We start from the raw sequence: 20,744 nt of genomic DNA, 5'->3' as shown, positions 1-20,744 counted from the left end.
AGGAAAATTTAAAGAAGCTCTAAGTTAATAAAGACAGGCAATAAATGCTATATTAATTTCCCACATCAAACCATAGCTTCAATTAATGCTAATCTAAACTCAGTAATTATTTTTAGTGAAAATTATCACTCACTCTAAATGTTTAGTTGGATAAAAAATTAGTTAAAAAATAAGTAAAATTATAAGCTGTGGAATTTATGCTACAATATATAAAGACTGAAATCTAGAATCAAGCTAGTATGACATTGGCACAAGAATAAGCAGATGCAATGGATTGTGGCATCTAGAACAACACATTACAAGCAATATGGTCATTTTTTTCTAAACAAAATACCACTGCAATTCACGAGAAGAGGATTGTATTTTCAATAAATACTGGAATAAAAATTCCATAATTTACATTATCAATGAAAATTCATTCAAGATAGATTACAGAGCTAAAGGTAATATTAAAATAAATTCACATCAGCTGTGGTTGCCTGCACAACATCAAACTAGTAAACATTCCAGAATGACGTCCTCAACAGAGAAACTATTGATGGTTTGAAGGAAAGAAAAGTCAGGTAAGGGTGTGGCCCCTGGCAGGTTGACTATACTCTGTGGATAATCTCACACCCTTGAGTATACACTCAACACAAACTGAATTAGTATTAAAAAAGAAAAAAAAAGTCAGGAATTTGGAGTAGATCTGGGAGAAGTTGGTGGATAACTATGATCAAAATACACTGGATGCATGTATAAAATTCTCAAAAAATAGAAAATACGTTTTTTAAAATAAGGTCTAGCTATGTAGCTGTGGCTGGCCTGGATCTCAGTATGTATGTAACCTGGCTGGAATTCAATGTGTAGCCAGTCAAACTCGGAAATCCACCTGCCTCTGCCATGAAGTGCTGAGATTTAAGGTGTGCACCACCACAACTAGTTATAAAAAGGTATTTTGAAAATAAAATGAAATAGATTTAATTAAAATAATAACTACCAAAAAGCTACCTTCTACAAGAAGGAAAAAAACTCATACCCAGAATACATAAAGAGCTCTATCAAAACCATAATACAAACAACCCATGAGCACAATTAACAAAACGGCCAGTTAAGTACATGAAAAACACTCAAAATCATTAGGTAAATATATATGAAAACTAAAGTAACATCACTACAGATCATCAAAATGGTTAAAGCAAAAGAAGGGAAAACAAAGTACAAGCTAGAGCACAGGCAATGGACTTTCATCCTCAACTGGGGTGGTTAAAATGGCAGAAATTGGAAATCAGCTCTACTGAGGAGTTAAACACAACCATCTATGACTCAGTGCCCCCTCGCCACTGCTTGTAGAAAATGACCATAAAGGGGGCTGGAGAGATGGCTCAGAGGTTAAGAGCATTGCCTGCTCTTCCAAAGGTCCTGAGTTCAATTCCCAGCAACCACATGGTGGCTCACAACCATCTGTAATGGGGTCTGGTGCCCTCTTCTGGCCTGCAGGCATACACACAGACAGAATATTGTATACATAATAAATAAATATTTAAAAAAAAAAAGAAAGAAAATGACCATAAAATAAAAACCATGCACAGAAAGTATATTATATAAGCACCTTTAGTTAGACTAGATTAAAATGGCAAACCCAAACAGAACAGAGATAGTGTATTTATAAAATGAAATAGCATCAGAATATATGTGTGTGCAGTCTCTCTCCCTCTGAACTGTCCCTACAAATAATAGAAAAGTAAGAATCCTTAAGCCAGGATTAGGAAGACAGTTCAGTAGACAGCTCAGTGGTAAAGGTGTTTGCCACCAAACTTAATGACCAGAGTCCAATCCCTGGGACCCATATGGTAGAAAGAAAGAACCTACAAGTTGTTCTCTGATCGCCATACATGTAACAAACATGCACACACAATCAATCATTTTTTTAAAAAAATTTCTAAAGAATTATTAGGAAGCTGGAGAGATGTCTCAGCAGTTAAGAGCACTGACTATTCTTGCAAAGGATTTGGGTTTGAGTCCCAACACCCACAAAGTGGCTCACAAATATCTGTTACTCCAGTTCCAGGGGATCCAAAGCCTTCTTCCAAAGCAGTAGGCACTAATGTAGTTCACAGACACACACACAGGCAAAACACCCCTAAAAATAATATAAAAACTAGGGGCTGAACAGATGGTGTGACAGTTAAGAGCAACTACTGATCTTCTTGAGGACCTAAGTTCAGTTTTCCATCATGATAACCTGTAACTCCAGCTCTAGGAGACTCCAGGCACTCGGGCATAAATGTGCATGCATGCATGCACGTGCGCGCACGCACGCGCGCGCGCACACACACACACACACACAGACAAAAATCTGCATACATTAACACAGACATAAAGAAAAATAATTTTTTTGTCTATTTTTTTGAGAAAAAATTTTCCCTGTGTAGCTTTTTGGTTATCCTAGAACGTGCTCTGTATACCAGGGAAGTCTCCAACTCAAGAAATTCAACTGTCCCTACCTCACTAAAGGTGTGCATCATCATGCCTGGCATTAAAAAAAAAAAAAAGAAAGAAAAAATAGGGGCATTATAGCACACGTCTTTAATCCCAGCACCTAGAAAGCAAAGGCAGGTATATTTCTGTACATTTGAGGCCATCCAGGTCTACATAGTGAGTTCCAAGCCAGCCAGGGCTACATAATAAGATCCTGTCTCACAAATGGAAAGAATGGAGGAAGGAGGGAGGTACAGAGGTGGGGGAGTGGAGGAAAAGAAAATCAGGACTAGAGAGATGGCACAGCAGTTAAAAGAACTCTCTGCTTTTCTAGTGAACCCATGTGGCAGCTAACAACCATCTGCAGTTCCAGTCCAGGGAATCTGCCTTCTTCTGGCTTCATCTGGTTCTCTAGGGCACTACACAAACATAGTGCAAAGACAAATAAAAACATTCCTCCACATAAAATAAATCTTAGAGAAGGATTTCATTCATATGAAGTTTATTAATAAACAAAACTATAGTGACTATAGTCACGGTATAGAGATAGAGAGATGAAGTACTCAATGGAAGAACTACTGACAATGAAGGGAAATAAATACAGGAGCTCTCCTAAATGCTAAAAAAGGTTTTTAAATATCTTTAACAGTATTTTTATTTTTAATTGTGTGTATATGTCTGTATCTATCTGTGGTATATGTACATGTGAGTGCAGCTGCTGCAGAGACAAGTGACTGACTGGAAATGAAGTTATAGGTAGTTGTGAGTCACCTGACAGATGCTAGGAATGGAATTCAGGTTCTATGTAAGAACAGTAGACACTCTTAACTGCTGAGCCCAAACTCTAAAGCCCAGAGCTTTTAAACCTTGATTTGAGCTGGGTATAGCTCAGTGGTAGAGCAGAGTGTGCATGAGGCCCTATATGTTCAATTTCCAGCGTATAGAAGGGAAGAGTAAAGAAAGGAGGAAAATCTTGATATGGGTTCAGTGTATTCACATGTGAACTTTAGGAGCTGTATACACATTTGAACAGCTTACTATACAGATCACACCGCAGTAAAAGCAAGAACAGTGACAACAGACTTACACTCCCAACAACTCCATTTGCCTGCTTCTGCTTCTGCTGTTTTGCCTGAGGTAAGGGCACAGCTGTGGGCTTTTTTTTTAATGGTTTCTTTTTTTTGGACTTGGGCATTTTTTTGGGTCCTTTGCTCTTCTGCTGCCATCCTCCTTTTGCCTTGTTCTTGTTGGCATCAATCTGCTGTAAACCAAATGCAACTATTAAGGCTTCACAGTCATTTTTAGAAGGAAGTGACAAAATTACATATTTTCATAAACTGTATTATATACCCTGTGGTAATATAAGTCAACCAAAGAAGTAAATAAAACATTTCTTTATTAAGAAAGTAAGAAAACTCAAATTGTTACCCCGTCTTCTGCAGGCTGTTCCTCAGCAGCACAGATGGACTGCTCCTTTTCAAATACTTCCTAGAGGCAACAAGAACAACAATATCTATCAGCCCATGTTTGTCTATCAGATGAAATATAAGATCTTTAAAAATATTTATCCATAAAGGTTTTATTAATCAGTTGCAATTGAGAGGGTGGGTAGGCTTGGCAGTCAAAAGTCTGTATGTATGCAAGGAGCAACCTTCTGAAGTACCTTATAACTATCATAAATAGATTTTGAAAAGTACAGTCTATTTTAACAAATTCAATGACTTAATATATGCAATTTATTATAAAGTCAAAAATATTTCAATTTGAAATTTTATTTTATTCTATTAACAATCAAGCAAGAATATTTTAATGAAAATTGAATGTATATTATTCTAAATCTCGCCTTCAAGGGACCACTAGAAGTTTATTATTATCAGTAGATTACCAATAAAATCCATAATCTAAAAACATATCTACTAGCCATACAATTTAATCAGATTAGAACCTAGTAAAAATGCATAGTGGAAACTGACAAGTGGTATAGGTTGTGCTCAATAAATGTCTTAGAATTATTATAATCAATAAATAAACACAAACAATTAAGCTCTATTAGAGACAGGCTAGTCTGACTAAGAGATCAATAAGCTGGCATCATCATTTTGTTTTCATGGTTTTGACAGTGTCTCATCATGTAACTAACCCAGCTGCCCTGAATTTAAAATCCCCCTGCCTCAGCCTTCTGAGTCCAAGTTGCTAGGACTATAGACATGTGTCACTATAAGGCTTTGTTTTCTTTGTTGTTTGAGGTGATGGAGAAAGAACCTATCACCTCACATATGCTAGGTAGGTGCTAAATCATTAAACCAATACCACCAGCTCTGTGTGCGGGTGTGTGTGTGTGTGGGGGGGTGGAATGCATGTGGAAGCCAGAGGTTGGTGTCAAGTGGCTTCCTTTCGTTCACATTTTTTGAGGCACGTTCTCTCACTGACTTACTGACTTGGCTGGACTGGCAAGAGAGCATGTTCAAGAGAATTTCCGGTCTCCACCTCCTTAGTGTGGTATTAGAGGAGCTTGTTACCATGCCTGGCTTTTTTTTTTTTTTTTTTTTTTTTTTTTTGGTTTTTCGAGACAGGGTTTCTCTGTGGTTTTGGAGCCTGTCCTGGAGCTCTTGTAGACCAGGCTGGTCTCGAACTCACAGAGATCCGCCTGCCTCTGCCTCCCAAGTGCTGGGATTAAAGGCGTGCGCCACCACCGCCCGGCTACCATGCCTGGCTTTTTATGAACATGCTAGGGATTCAAACCCAGGTCCTTATGCTTGCATAGTAAGCGCTTTAGTGACTACACCATTTCCCTAGGACTACAGCCAGCTTTAAAATACTTCTTTAGGAGAACACAACCACGTCCTTCTGTAGGTTCAGTAACTGGCACAAAAACTAGATGACCCAGCCGGGCGGTGGTGGCGCACGCCTTTAATCCCAGCACTTGGGAGGCAGAGGCAGGCGGATCTCTGAGTTCGAGGCCAGCCTGGTCTACAAGAGCTAGTTCCGGGACAGGCACCAAAGCTACAGAGAAACCCTGCCAAAACCAAAAAAAAAAAAAAAAAAAAAACCTAGATGACCTATGAAACTTAAACTATTTACTATCTGAACCTTCGCTGAAAGAGGATTTCAACTCACTCCCTAGTCTAATTCATCACTTCTTCATCTCTCCATTTATTATCTGGATGGACTAATTGATTACTTTTAGGTACAGTTTAAGAAAGGAAAGAAAATTCATAAAGCATAAAAATACAACTACAAATAAAATGAAATGTGCATGTCTGTAGTCACAGCCCTCAGGAGGCTGAGTCAAAAGAAACAAGACAGTAGAGGCTACATAACAAGACCCTGTTTCAAACACAAAACAAAAAAATCGAGTCGAAAGGATGGTTCAGTCAGTGGAATGCTAGCCACACAAGCATGAAGATCTGAGTGTGATACCTAGAATCACAGTTTGAAAAGGTATGGGATCGGGGGTCTAGAAAAGTATCTCAATAGTTTAGAGCACTTCTTGTTCTTGCAAAGGACCTGGGTTCAATACCAAGCATCCATATGGTAGCTCACAACCATCCGTAAGTATAGTTCCAGGGCATCCAATGCCCTCTTCTGATCTCTGTAAGTACCAGGCATCCACATGGTTTATATGTATACAGACAGGCAAAACATTTCTTAAAAAAATAAAAAGTAAAGCCAGGCATGATAGACAATACGTGCTTATAATTCCATTACTAAGGAGATAGAAAAAGGGGGATTTCTGGAACTAGCTAGGCAGGAAGCCTCACTAAATTGGTAAACACAGGCCAATGAGATATACCATCTCAAAAAACAACACTGCACCAACAGATTTTAACCTGAAGCCTCCACAAACATACATATACACCCATGTGCAAACGTGCATTTACACACAAACAAATAAGCCTACAAAATAATACATATATAAATAAATAATACAAATAAACCACTTACAGCCATTGTCTGCCTTGTCAATTTAACCAACACTGTAACTAGGGATCCTACTGTGATGTTGTTGCTATCTTCATCATCCAATACTGTAAGATAGGAGGAATAGAGCAAAATAAGTCAATGCAAACAGCAATATTTAACTTGTCCAAAACAATTTAGTACCTTAGTATACTTTAAGCTTATTAAAAAATAATTTATTGATTATTGTATAAAATCTCCAGATGCCTCAACAGCTGCTTCATTTAATCCTTAAAAGAATTTTATGATGTAATATCATTTCCACTTTAAGAAACCAAGGTTCACAGCCAGCACTGCCAAATTTCGAAACAAACTTTGCAGAAATTGTATAATTTTACTTCTCTGACCAATGCCTGCCTGTGGGACTAAATAATAAAAACTGACATTCCAAATGACCTTAAACATTTAAAAAGACAATATTCAAAGTAGGAACTTCAACATATTTTCTTTACAGTAAAAAACTTTAAGTGTTAGCTTTGGAATGAATTATTAAAACTGGAACAACAATAACAGAAGATTAGTATTGTCTGTGTTCAAAGATGACATGCAAATTTGTGTAGAGGTCCATATTTTAAAGAGAATACTGCCCAGCAAATGCTGTGGTTTGAAAGAGGATGGTCACCACAGGCTCATATTTGAAATGGTCCCCAGTTGGTAGAACTATTTTAAGAAGGATTAGAAGGTGTGGCATTGTTGAAGAAGGTGTGTCACTGGAAGTGGGCGTTGAAGTTTCAAAAGGCCCTGTCTTGCATGCACTTGCTCTCTCGCTCTCTTTGTCCTTCTCTCTCTCCCTCCCTTTGTCCTTCTCTCCCTCCCCCCCCCCTTTCTCTCTCTCTCTCTCTCTCTCTCTCTCTCTCTCTCTCTCTCTCTCTCTCTCTCTCTCTCTCTCTACATCCAACTCACAGATCAGGACATAAGCACTGAAATGCTGCTCCAGTGCCATACCTGCCTGCCTGCTGTCAGGCTCCCTCCCGAGATGGTCATGGACTCACCACTGTAACTAAATAAGTCCCAATTAAATGCTTTCTTTTTTAAGTTGCCTTGGTCATGGTCTCTTCACAGCAATAGAAAAATAACTAAAAGAGCAGAAAAGATGGTACAGGGCAACCACATGAAAAGCCAGGCATGTAAAGTACCTGTAAACCCAGCATGGGGCAGGGGGATGGGGTAGGGGTGGGTGGGTAAAAACCAGTGGAATCTAAGAGCTAGCTGGTTGCCCAGTCTAGCCAAAAAGTCTAATTTCTGGTTCATGCATGCAACACATGCTCGTGCTCACACACGCATATGCAGACACACACACATACACACCTCTACACACAAAAATACTGCTGCCAATAACACCGCAGCTTTATAATAGTTATTAAAATTAATAAATGCAATTGTCAATGGCTATACATAATTTATTAAATACAAAATATATAATATACAGTAAGACTATTGTGGAAAGGGGGCAATGGAAACACTTATTTTTGTAATGTACCTCTAAATTTGAAATTATTTAAAAATAGAAATTTAGGGGAAATTTTCCTTGGTAGGCCATATGGTGATCAGTCCTGTAAACCCCAGAGTGTAAGAGATTGAGGCAGAAAGATTGCTGAGAGTTTAGGGCTACCATGAACTACAAAATGAGATCCTTTCTTAAAACCAGCTACCAAATAAAAAACAAAAGAGAGAATAAAAGAATATTTCTTTTGTAATAGATAGTACTAAACACAGTAGTATGTATAATTATCTAATTTTACCATACAGCCCCATAAACCACACAACATAATAAACAAAAAACCTCTGGAACACTCCAGCAACAATTTGACAAGAGACAAGACTCTGAACATGTCTGCAGGAGTTTCTGGATGGGGTTAACTGAGGGGGGAAGATCTACCCTAAATGTGGGCAGGAGTGGTCCTGTGGGCCAGGGTAATGGCCTGAACTGACAAAGGAAAACGGCAGCTGAGTGGCAACACTCATCTCTCTGCTTCCTGACTGCAGATGCAATGTGTCACTAAGACTCCAGCACAATGGACTGACTAGACCTCTCAAACCGTGAGCCAATATAAACCACTTTCCCTTCAACGCTTGCAAGGTACTGTGTCAAAGCAATGGGAGAGATAAATACTTTTCATACCTTTTACTCCAATGACATTAATTCATTTTTCTATAGATAAAAAATTTCTTCACTGATAATTTTTGGTTTACTATTTTCTAAGTTTGTGCTTGGCTTACAGAACACTGATTTAGTCAGCACGCTGTTACAGCCTTTATTATACACCAACATATGAAAAACAGTAGTCTCCAACAACTTAAAACTGCCAATTCCACTACTAGTTATAAGAAAGGGCACACTATCCTGTCTTTATCCTAGAAGCCTCTGTTATCAGAACTCAAAGCTGGGCCACATGTGCATCCACATTTTTCACTCTGTGGTACCTGTGACATCTACTGCATCAGTGTATACAAGTATTTAGTGTTTTAAAGTGGGGTGGGGGAAAGCCTGCCATGAAATGCTACATAGCCTCTAGTGATAAAGGGAAAGCAATTATCTCCACCACCATGTTGAACACTGGTCTTAACATCTCTACTTTTCCTTAAACTATGTGACTCCTATGATATACACAAATAACACAGTAAAATGAACTCTCATTTGTTGTTGGATATTAGCTTAAGATGTCTTAGATTCTTTTATGCTGTGGAATATTTGTTTAATAATGCAAAGATGTGTTGCACTCTTTTATTCTGTAAAGCTGTGTTATTGTGCCTGCCTAAAACACCTGATTGGTCTAATAAAGAACTGAATGGTTAATAGCTAGGAAGGAAAGGGATAGGCAGGGTTGCCAGGCAAGGAATAAACTGGGAAGGAGAGAGAAGAGAAGTGAGAAAAGGAAGAAGAGAGGAGGATGCCGGGGGCCAGCCACACAGCCAGCTACAGAGTAAGAAGAAAAGAAAGAGATATAAAAAAAAAAGGCAAAAGGTAGACGAATAATTTAAGTAAGTAAAGCTGGTTAGAAACAAGCCAAGCTAATGGGCATTCATAAGTAAAAATAAGTCTCCGTGTATTTATTTGGGAGCTAGGTGGCAGGTCCCCCAAAATATATAAAGAGTTTTTTTAAAAAAAAACTATACTTACTTCAAAAACAAATCTCTTCATTTGTTCTAAGCATACATGTTTTACAATAATTGATTATAATGAAGATTATTTCTTAAGTCCCAAACTGGATTTGGTTAAAAAACTAAAACCCTAAATGTAGTTTTTAAAGACTTATTTTTATTTTGTATGTATGTGTGAGTGCCTGCAGGTACGCATGCGTACATGTGTGGATGGTGTTCAAGGAGTTATAGGTGGGTGTGAACTACCAAGTGAATCACACCAAGTGAATCACACCAAGTGAATCACACCGAAGTCCTTTGCAAAAGTAGCAACTGTTTTTTGTTTTGGGTTTTTGTTTGTTTGTTTTTGTTTTGAGGTATTTTGTTGTTGTTGTTTTGAGACAGGGTTTCTCTGTGTAGCCGTGGCTATACTGAAACTTGCTCTGTAGACAAGGCTAGTCTCGAACTCAGAGATCCGCCTGCCTCTGCCTCCTGTGTGCTGGTATTAAAGGTGTGCACCACCACTACCTGGCACAGCAGGTGCTCTTAACCTCTGAGGCATCTCTCCAGTCCCTAAATGCAGCATTTAGATTAGTGATTTTAAAGTCTAAAAACTCACCAATCTTAAAAGAAAACTCCCAAATCCCAGAAAGAGCTATCCAAAGTATTTACTGTCTGTATTTACTATATGTAAATACTTTGTAAATGTCCTACACACTAGACAAACTGTGCCCCTAGAATGATTCAGGAAATCATTTACTTCTTTTTTTTTTTTTTTTTTTTTTTTTGGTTTTTCGAGACAGGGTTTCTCTGTGGTTTTTTGGAGCCTGTCCTGGAACTAGTTCTGTAGACCAGGCTGGTCTCGAACTCACAGAGATCCGCCTGCCTCTGCCTCCCAAGTGCTGGGATTAAAGGCGTGCGCCACCACCGCCCGGCAATCATTTACTTCTTATCTATATTAGAATACAAATTCAGTAAGTAAAGTGCCTTAAGCATAGTTCTCCAGATGCCAGTCAAAGTACGCAGCACTCAATGCTGTCTACGTGAATATAAGGTAAAATGACTGTCATCATGTAACATTAAGCATCCGTTATGTTGTTTTTAATCCTATGCTCAACTAGATGATGAACCCTTTAAAGACAGAAACTATTCCTAACATGGTCCTGCATTCTTGGTACCTACAAAAAATGTTCTCTCAACAGTGAATTGGTGAATGTTACACTCAGAACTATATGACAAACACAAAATAAACCAATAATTTGTAATTCTGTGTTCAAAATACTACTCGGCTATTAAAATGGTGACAGGGCAATTATGTAGATAGAAAGTGTTTTACTTAAAACAAATATAAAGACAGAGATGAAAGAACACATGAAATATAGGCACAGTAATTTTCAAAGCTTACTATAGATAAATGTTAATCCCAGCTCTAAATAACTATTTCTTTAAACTATGTATTCAAAATACCTTCTCCTTTCATCATACTTGGACACTTCTTCCATTCTTTAGAATCTTAAGCAATCAAGGACTACACTGAAAAAGAACTAAGGAAGAAGAGGCTCGTGGAATAGCTGCCAATAGATCCTAATGCAGGATTTCAGCTCCGAAGGCATATGGTTACTATCAGTATTTTAAGTACATCAACTTATAAAAAGACTGCATAGCACTGCCAGGGTTAAGACAGGAATGGCACGGACTGGAAAGATGATTCAGCAGTTAAGAGCACTTGCTGCTCTTCCGGGGGACCCAGGTTCAATTCCCAGCACCCACATGGCAGTTTACACCTGTCTGTAACTCCTATTTCAGGGGATCTGACACCTGCACAGACATACATGCAGGCAAAACACTAATGAACATAAGAATAAACTTTTGAAAAAAAAAAGACAGGAATGGCAGCCTATGACATAATAAGAGCAATAAAGCAAGAACCACAGGAAGAGGGTGCATTCTACACCCTGAACATGAATGCCTGCCTGCCCAGCTCCGTGTGTGAAGAATTCAACTAAGGTTAAATCTTCCATATACTCACTCAGAACTAATTTCCAATTATAGGTGATTGTTAACACAAAAAGAAAACCAGAACATTCAACTATAAAATAGTCTCCTTGTACTTAGGACAACTGTAACAAACATAAAAGGAGGGTTTTGACAAGAAAACCACAACTCTGCAAAATCTAATTACAAATGACATTATTAAAGTATTTTAAAGACAGATACAGTGGTCAATGACTGTAGTATGGAGAATATTATTTTAAGATGTGTTACACTTGTTTATGCTGTAGAACATTTGTTTAATGATGCAAAGATGTGTTGTATTCTTTTATCTTGCATTTGTTTAACTCTGTGAAACTGTGTTACTTTCTTTGCCTGTCTAAAACACCTGATTGGCCTAATAAAGAGCTGAAAGGCCAATAGTGAGGCAGAAGAAAAGATAGGTAGGGCTGCCAGGCAGAGAGAATAAAGAGGAGAAATCTGGGAAGAGGAGATCTAGGAGAAGAGAAGGAGGAGGACTGCAGGGGTCAGCCACCCAGCTTCACAGCAAGCTACAGAGTAAGAAGAAAGGTTCATAAGATAAACATAAAAGCCCAGAGGCAAAAGGTAGACAGGATAATTTAAGAAAAACTGGCAAGAAATAAGTCAAGTTAAGGCTGGGCACTTATAAGTAAGAATAAAGCTCTCTGCATATATTTATTTGGGAGCTGGGTGGTGGGCCCCTCAAAGAGCAAAGAGTAAAAAACAACCAAAAATATTATTTTAATATCAGCACCTACAGACCAGAAACAAGATTTTTCCAAGTTTGAAGAAGACTGGACTACATAGTAAATGCAGGCTAGACAGGACAATATAATGAGATGAAGGAAGGAAGGAAAGAAAAGAAAGAATTTGCGTCTAATAAATGAGACCAAATTATGCAACGTGCAACAAGGACAGCTCCCACGTACCCTGTGACTTTATGTCCATGGTCACATATGGAAAACTCCCAAGGACTGCCATGACCTCTTCATATTTGTCATCTTCAAGGAAGTGCAGTAGACTATGACGATCTGATTCTTTTAAACTGACCAAATCCTGGATAGTTTTAATTTTGTACTAAAAAAAATAAATAAAATTTTTCATAAAATGAAAACTAGTGGCATGCTAACCAAAATAAAATCCACCAACTTCAGAAAAAAGTTAACAGTATGGACATTTCAAACCAAGACCACTAAAACTAAAGTTGTTTGCTATAAATTCATTACAGGCTTATTTTTAAAAAAAAATCAGAAAAACGTAAGGAGTACAAAAATAAAAAATGGTCATAAAGAATATTGACTCAAGCAAGAACTACTGTCCTAAATTTATCATTTTCAGTATTAAGAATAAAAAACTTCCAAGTACAAGTGGCCTCTAAAGGTTTCATTATGCAGTAAGTTAAATGAATTTAAATTAATTGAAATTTAAGTACTAGATATTTAACTTTTATTTTCACAGAGATTAAATCATGAGGTAGGTAGAATTTCAACTCTAGGAATCTGGTTAACACTGATGAAATCTATAATGGCAATATGATTAAAGGACTTGGATAGAGGTTTCTTATATTGTTACTACTCTAAATACCACCAAATCCAAAGCCTATCTTCTATTCACTTCTAATATATACCAAGTAACTTTTTTCATTTTCTTTTCTTAAAACAGGGTCTCACTGTGTGGCCAACGCTGGCCTCATGTTCACTACTTAGCCTAGGCCTCAAATTTATCACCGTCCTCCTGCCTCAGTTTCCCAAAGTGCTGGGTACATGGGGCTCCCTACCACACCCAAAAGTCAGAATTATAATTTCAGTTTCTTATACTTTCCAAACTTTTTAAATTTCTATATAGGTTTGAGATATTTGCATCTACAGTATTTTCTAAAAAAGAAATTATCTTTACTTAACCAGTATATCCTCCCTCCCCTCCCCCTTCCCCATGTATGTAATTAACTGGTACTGAACGCAGGGTCTTGTGCATACCAAGCAAGCACTCTTACCCTGAGTTTCATCACCAGTCCACCAACATTATTTTAATGAATGCTTCATTTTTTATTTTTGTTCATACTCAACTATAACAACTGCCCAACCTTTAAGCCAAAATCAAAATCAAAAGTATATGATGTACTCTTACTTGGTACATACATTTTTGCAATGTAAAAATAAAATATTAATTGCTAAATTTCACTCAACCCAAAATAGTAATTCTGTAGTAGTAAATTATTATAAAACTACTTAATTAAGAAATATTAACAAAAGATATTATAAATCTAAGAAATCCACAGTAACCAAGTCTGGAAAACTTTATTTACGTTACCTTGTGAAATAACAAGTTGCTAAACTCTGGTTAGAAAGCAGTCAACAAACCTTTTTATGGTTCGAAACTCTCCTAAGGTTGTCCTCCTCGATATGAGGGAGCTGCAGAAGGGGAGACTTAAACTGCTGGAGGCCTTGGACAGCCATCTGTGAAAGCTTCATACAGTTTTCTAAGGATGCCAAAGTTGGAGCACGAAACTCCCTTTCTTAGAAAGAATAGGAAAAAAAGAAACAAAAGGGCTGTACTTCTTAGATGTTCATTAAAAGGAATAAAATCACACTAACATTCAACACCTAAAATTCAAGATCAAGATATTGAGTTTTCCTTTAAAAATTACAGAAACATGTTAAAAAATACATAAACTTGGTCAAGTGTGTATTACTCAGCAACAACCATTGATTTAACAAAAGTCTCTGTATCAACTCCAATAATGGTAAACTATCAGGCACTATCAGTAGTACCATGATGTGATGGAAATCACCTGTAATCCCAGCACCTGGGTGGCAATCTCAGCACTCATGGGGCCAAGGAGGCTTTCAAGGCCAGCATAGGCAATGCAGTAAGATGCTGCCACAAACACACAAATCCCCAAGCATCCTCAGCTTGGCACAGTGGGGAATAGTGGTAACCTTATTGCTTAAGACGCTAAGGCAGATTTGGCTACAAAGCAAGAACCTATCTCAAAAATAAAAGAGTAACTAAGTATTTTATGTTTTTAAAATGTATTTTTATTTTTGCATTTTGAAGGCAGCAAGCTCTCCCTATGAAGCCCAAAATGGCCTCAAACTAGACCTTTGCCTCAGACTAACAAGTGCTTAGATTACAGGTGTAATGCATGTTTTGCTGAAATTCTTTGTATTTACAAACTCCAACAACAGTAAATAAATAAGGAGATATTTTCAATATTCCCAATGTACTGTAACATTGCCAAGCACTAAAATCACCCACAACAACAAACTATAAAGTCTCCTTCTTTTTAGCATCCTCTAAAAGCCAAAAATTCCTTTTCTTTTTATACACACATACACACACACACACACACAATTACACATCATGCCAATTAAATAATTATTTCAAACTCACTGTTAAAATACAAAATAACTAAAAACTATTCAGAGGAAAGAAAAAATTCAAATCACTAAAAAATAAAACAATGAAAAGAATGAAAAATATCATTAACAAATCTGAGAAACCTGATTGACCCAGTATACAGAATTGAAATTAAATACTCATGAATCTTTAAACTGTGAAATATACTGAGCAAATGCTTATAGGAAAATGTCCAAATTAATTATATTTCCTCCTCACCTTCACGGCTCCTGGCCATTATTATTAGCTGGCAGATTACATTAACCATTTCTTGAAGCAGAGCAGGACATTTTTTCAGCATGAACTGTTGATCTGAAAAATAAAATAAAACAAAACCAACCCTGAAATAAACCATTCTAATCTTACATTGAAAACACCTCTCCCATTTGAAGGCCAAGCTAACACAAATTGTCCTGGCCCTTAAGTATTTCACATAGTCTCAGAATTTTAATGTTCAAATCAATGTTTCTCCTCAACATCACTGCAAAAAAGTAGATGTCATTACTAATACAAGATGTAGAGCCGGGCGGTGGTGGCGCACGCCTTTAATCCCAGCACTCGGGAGGCAGAGGCAGGCGGATCTCTGAGTTCGAGGCCAGCCTGGTCTACAAAGGGAGTTCCAGGACAGGCTCCAAAGTTACAGAGAAACCCTGTCTCGAAAAACCAAAAAAAAAAAAAAAAAAAAAAGATGTAGAAAAGTCAAATTTTAACATAATTGTGTAATTATATACTTATTATAGCCATTCCTCATTTTCTTTAAAACAATCCTAATCAAAAATTCAGTTATCTTGCTATCTTTGAGAATACTCTGCTTATGCTGTTAAGTTTCTATAACTGTGGGTTAATACAAAGACCATGAATGAGAATAAAATTAACTAAATACAGAAAAAGAGGAGCAGGAGGAAGTTAATTAAGGAAAGGGGAAGACTAAGTTTGTAAATGCACTTGTGGTGCAAGTCTGACCACTGAGTCCAATTTCCAGAAACAAAGAAGCAAAAACAATGGGGTGGCAAGATGGTTCAGTGGTTAAAAGCATTGGTTGCTCTTCTAGAGGACAGGTCAAATCCTAGCACCAACATGGTGACTGACAAAAGTCTGTTACTACAGTCCCAAGGGACCTAATACCCTCTTCTGGCTTCCTCAGACACTGAACACATATGCTACACGACACCACTGCAGGCAAAATACCCATGCACATCAAAATAAAAAATATATTAAAAAAAAATTTTAACAGTGGGAGTGTAGCTAGATGACAGAGTATATGCATAGCAAATGTCAGGTCCCAAGTTCAAATACCAACAATACAGATAAATAAATGCTATTATTATTACTATTATTACTATTATCCATTTGAGGGGCTGGAGAGACATCTCAACAGTTAAGAGCACTGGCTACTCTTCCAGATGACTTGAAGTCAACTCCCAACACACACACACACACAGTGGCTCATAACCACTTGCAACTGCAGTTCCAAGGAATCCAATGTCATCTTCATGCCTCTGTGGTACCAGGATATACATGAAGACAGATAAAATTAACTTTTAAAATAAAGTCCATTAGATTTGGTACTCAACCTAAAAAGCAAGTCCCCTGTGTGTGAGAAATGACTAGCAAAAATGAATATGCCTATGTATATACAAAGAACATTAGTAACAAAACTAGTCATTTATTTCAAAAAACTCCAATGACAAAGCCTAAACTATTCCTTCCTTCTACCCTAAGCATCCTTCCTAGCACTAAGTACCAAACTATCTTATTTGCAGGAGTCCTGGATTGCATTCATTAGCTGAACAGTGATGGGGTGGTAAGATTTCATTCAGAAATAATGTTTTTTTTTTTTAGGATGACAAGTTTTTGAGTTTCATCTGAAATACTACAGCTAAAAAGGAGATGATATTCAAATCAATGATCTCTCTGGAAACACTTGCAATTCAACCCACGGCCTTTGTTTTAAAGAATAGATACTTCAAACACTTACGAACATTTAGGTAAAGATGAAACCTACTTCTCTGTAGCTACTACTGAGAAATGGGGAAATAATGTTGGATTAAGAGTGTCAGATATTTGGTGTGGGAAGTTCTTCTGTATATATGTTGCTTTTATTGGTGAATGGTTTCGGCTATTGGCTTAGCAGAATAGAGCAAGGTGGGAATGCCAAGCAGATAGAGGAGGAAAGAAGGCAGAGTCAGGGAGATGCCACGTAGTCCCCGAAAGAGAAAGACATGAGCAAGCAGTCAACCAGAACCTTACCAGCACACCACAAGCCTTGTGGTAAAATATAAAATGATAGAAACGAGTTAATTTAAGATATAAGAGCTAGCTAGCAATATGCTTATGCTATTAGCCAAACAACAGTATTATAATTAATATAGTTTCTGTGTGATTATTTCAGGTCTGGGTGGCCAGAAACAAGAAACCTCTGCCTAGAGATATTTGCTGTAAATTTACTTGTGTTCCTCTAAAAAGCTTTCAGGTTCTTTTCTCAAAATCCCTGGGAACCAGACATGGTGATGCACATCTATAATCTCAGTCCACAGGAGGCTGAGGAAGAAGGGTCTTCAGCTTGAGTCCAGCCTGAGCAACAGAGCAAGCTCAATAACATCCAGAAGGACAAAACTGAGACTGTCTCAAAAAGCAAAGCCATTTAGGAAATGCTTTTACTAACCTGCAGTTATTAAACATTTTCTTTTCCTTTTTTTCTTTTTGTTTGTGGTTTTTTGTTTGTTTGGTTTTTTTCAATACAAGGTTTCTCTGTAGTTTTGGTGCCTGTCCCAGAACTAGCTCTTGTAGATCAGGCTGGCCTTGAACTCACCGAGATCCGCCTGCCTCTGCTTCCCGAGTGCTGGGATTAAAGGCGGGCACCACCACCGCCTGGCATTAAACATTTTCATACAGAATATTCTGACCTTGAAATAATACATTCTGACATTTGCCAAAGCATCTGATGTAGACTTTCACATGATTTGTAAAGTAATTACATACATATAGATTTTTTTTGTTTGTTTTTTGAGACAGAGTTTCTTTGTAGCTTTGGAGCCTGTCCTGGAACTCATTCTGCAGACCAAGCTGGCATCGAACTCACAGAGATCTGTCTGTTTCTGCCTCCCAAGCGCTGGGATTAAAGGCATGCACTACCACCACCTGGCACATATAGACATTTTTAAAGGAACATAAACAACTATTTGTTTGAATAAAAAAGAACATCATGTAAACACTAAATTACCAAGACTACTTAAATCTGTTGCTTTGGTCCCATTAAAACGCTTTAAATATCAGAGTTACAAATACCTTCTTCCAGGGTCTCAGGAATTTTCATTCTAGCAAGATGAGACAGTAAAAGAACTCTGGCCTTAAGGCTATATGGACAGGTAAGTGGAGGCTCATTCTTCTTTAAATTTATGCTGCCAATTTCTCTGATTAGCTAAGGCAAACAAAATAAATATTCAGAAACATGTCATAAATCTTTCACTTTTTTACTTTATTGCTCATCAAGAAATGTATAAGCCTAACCTGTGGTATTAAAATATTATCTGTTGGCCTGCTTGTGGCATCTTTATTATATTGAGGATCAAATTCAGATGCTCCAGATAAAACCATGATGAGACCTATGAAAACAAACAAATATAATGGTAAATAGACATTTGCTTATCTATTAATTTCTCTTTCTGAGATACCTCCTACAGTAAAACTCCTTTCTAACCATGCACAACACAATGCTGAAAGTCACCTGGCTTCCACTACTGACAACTAAATTAATATCTCCTACTAAAACAAAAGAAACTGTACTTTTTAAAAATGTACACAATAGTTACGTATCCCAAGTGAGTATAAGTGTTCATCAGATTAAGGGCACAAAAGGACTGGAATAATTAGGGTCATTTAAATAGCATGTTTCTATACTAAGCATGTGTTCCTTAGAAGCCTACTAGAGAGCATCAGAACCTCATTAGAATGTTGCATGTAAAAGAGTGCCCTTCAGTTAAGTAAGGCTGGGAAGAACGAACTGCCAAGAGTGAGAGATTCTCTTTATTCCATGACTTCTCTGAATATCGAGTAAACAAAAATTCTGGAACCTTGGAGAGTTTTATGGAAATGCACATGATTCCCTGCCACATGTATCATCACCCCAAAAGCTCTAGAAGGACTGACACTATGATCACCAATTTCATCCTACCCATGAATATCATCTACCTTTAATAGAGAAGAAAATATACAGGTGATGAACAAAAAGTGGGGCTACAGATGCTGAAGAGTAGAGACTACAATTCTAGAACTTCCTAGATAAATGACCAGGGCAATAGTCTTATTTCTCCTTGTACTTTAGCTTGTTCAGATGTGTCCAACACACAGCAGGCACAGTAAACGTGTGACCTATTACTGTGCAAAAAAAAAAAAAAAAATTGAGACAGGGTCTCATCATGTAACTTTGGCCTGGAACTCAATATGTAAACCAGGCTGGCCTGGAACTCATAAACATCTACTTGTCCCAACCTCTCAAATGCTAGGGTTAAAAGCATGCACCACCACACCAGGCTCAAATATTTTTATGTTGGGAAAAGAAAAATAACTGCTCCAAAGACAGCTGAAGAAAATGTAAATAAATTCACCAGTTAAATAATGCTTTGTGACAGAATTATATGAGACGAAGTAACACTCTCAGAAACCAACACCCCACGGGCAAAGCAGAGCACATGAACCATTTTTATAAGGAAAATCCTATACTAATATTTCAATTGAACATAAGGGTAATATGTATGCACAACAAAAAGCAATACTCATTCTTTTCTATATCCTATATTCACTATACATAGTGAAGGGGTTCACAGACATTTGTTCAACTATATCATCTATTTTGACCATATCTGCCGCTCCCGTTCCAGCTAGTACTCTTCCTTTTCCCAGACAGTCTTGCTTCAACTTTCATGGCATACATGTATATATCTGGGTGTGTGTATACATTAAAAACCTAAGAGCTACTTGAGAGAAATCATGCAATGTTTAAGTCTCATTTTTTTCACATAATAGATATCTACTGGTTAATCAATTTTCCTGAAGCTTTCCTAAGTTTGTTCTTCCTTGAAGCTGAGTTAAAAAAAAAAAAAAAAAAAGATGGTTGCTATATATATATATTATCTTCCTTATCAATTTACTGTTGACACCTATGCATATTCCACAGCTTGGCTATTGTGTACAATACCACAGTAAACACAGATGTGGAGGTATCAGACTTAGTTTCCTTTTGGTGTATTCCCAGAAGTGGTATAGTTTATTATATGATAACTCTAAAGATTTTTGAGAAACTTTCATGTATAGTGGCTGAACTAACTTACATTCTCACCAGCAACTACATCCTTGCCAGCTTTTATTTTCTTAATATCAGCAAGTCTGACTAGAGTAAGATAGAATCTTTCTTCCTTTTGAAATACTGAATCCCTGGCTGGCCTGACTATGTAAATCAGGCTGATATCAAAGTTGTGGCAATCCTCCTACCTCTGCCTCTTTGAGTACTGGGATTACAGGCGTATACAATCACAAGAGGTCTTTTAACTCTTTATGTGTTCTAGAAATTCACCATCTCTCAGTTGTGATTTTCTCCAACTTGTAGGCCAATTCCTTACTCATTTAACTATTGCTTTGCTATATAGAAACTTGATAATTTTATACACTTTCATTAACAACATAAATTAGTCATCTGGGAAGAGAGAACCTTCACTGAGGAAACGCCTAGATCAGACTGGCCTGTGGGTATGTCTGTGGAGGCATTTTCTTTAGACTGATGGAGGAGGTACCACTCCTAGGCAGGTGGGCCTAGGCTGTATAAAAACAGTCAC

General features: G+C 37.3%; 1 protein-coding gene and 1 non-coding gene across 3 annotated transcripts in view; one reads left to right on the top strand and one right to left on the bottom strand.

Annotated features, from left to right (window-relative positions):
• Positions 1 to 20,744, bottom strand: part of Sec63 (SEC63 homolog, protein translocation regulator) — a 79,815-nt gene that overhangs the window by 15,851 nt on the left and 43,220 nt on the right. Inside the window, exons 9-16 of one of the 2 annotated variants that reach the window (XM_057759456.1) lie at positions 18,424 to 18,518; positions 18,202 to 18,334; positions 15,133 to 15,225; positions 13,875 to 14,029; positions 12,444 to 12,591; positions 6,406 to 6,488; positions 3,889 to 3,948; positions 3,548 to 3,721 (exon numbers count right to left, since the gene is read on the bottom strand). In XM_057759456.1, the coding sequence (XP_057615439.1) occupies positions 3,548 to 3,721; positions 3,889 to 3,948; positions 6,406 to 6,488; positions 12,444 to 12,591; positions 13,875 to 14,029; positions 15,133 to 15,225; positions 18,202 to 18,334; positions 18,424 to 18,518 (941 nt within the window). The remainder of the gene's footprint in view (positions 1 to 3,547; positions 3,722 to 3,888; positions 3,949 to 6,405; positions 6,489 to 12,443; positions 12,592 to 13,874; positions 14,030 to 15,132; positions 15,226 to 18,201; positions 18,335 to 18,423; positions 18,519 to 20,744) is intronic. The other variant, XM_057759466.1, reaches the window with a different exon arrangement.
• LOC130870579 (U6 spliceosomal RNA) lies at positions 6,889 to 6,994 on the top strand. Its single transcript, XR_009056723.1, has one exon. It is a non-coding gene; the product is annotated as a U6 spliceosomal RNA (small nuclear RNA).

Source organism: Chionomys nivalis, chromosome 2, assembly GCF_950005125.1.
Source record: "Chionomys nivalis chromosome 2, mChiNiv1.1, whole genome shotgun sequence".
Classification (NCBI taxonomy): Eukaryota; Metazoa; Chordata; class Mammalia; order Rodentia; family Cricetidae; genus Chionomys; species Chionomys nivalis.
Note: the sequence above shows the minus strand (reverse complement) of the source record. Positions and strands in the feature narration are given on the sequence as shown.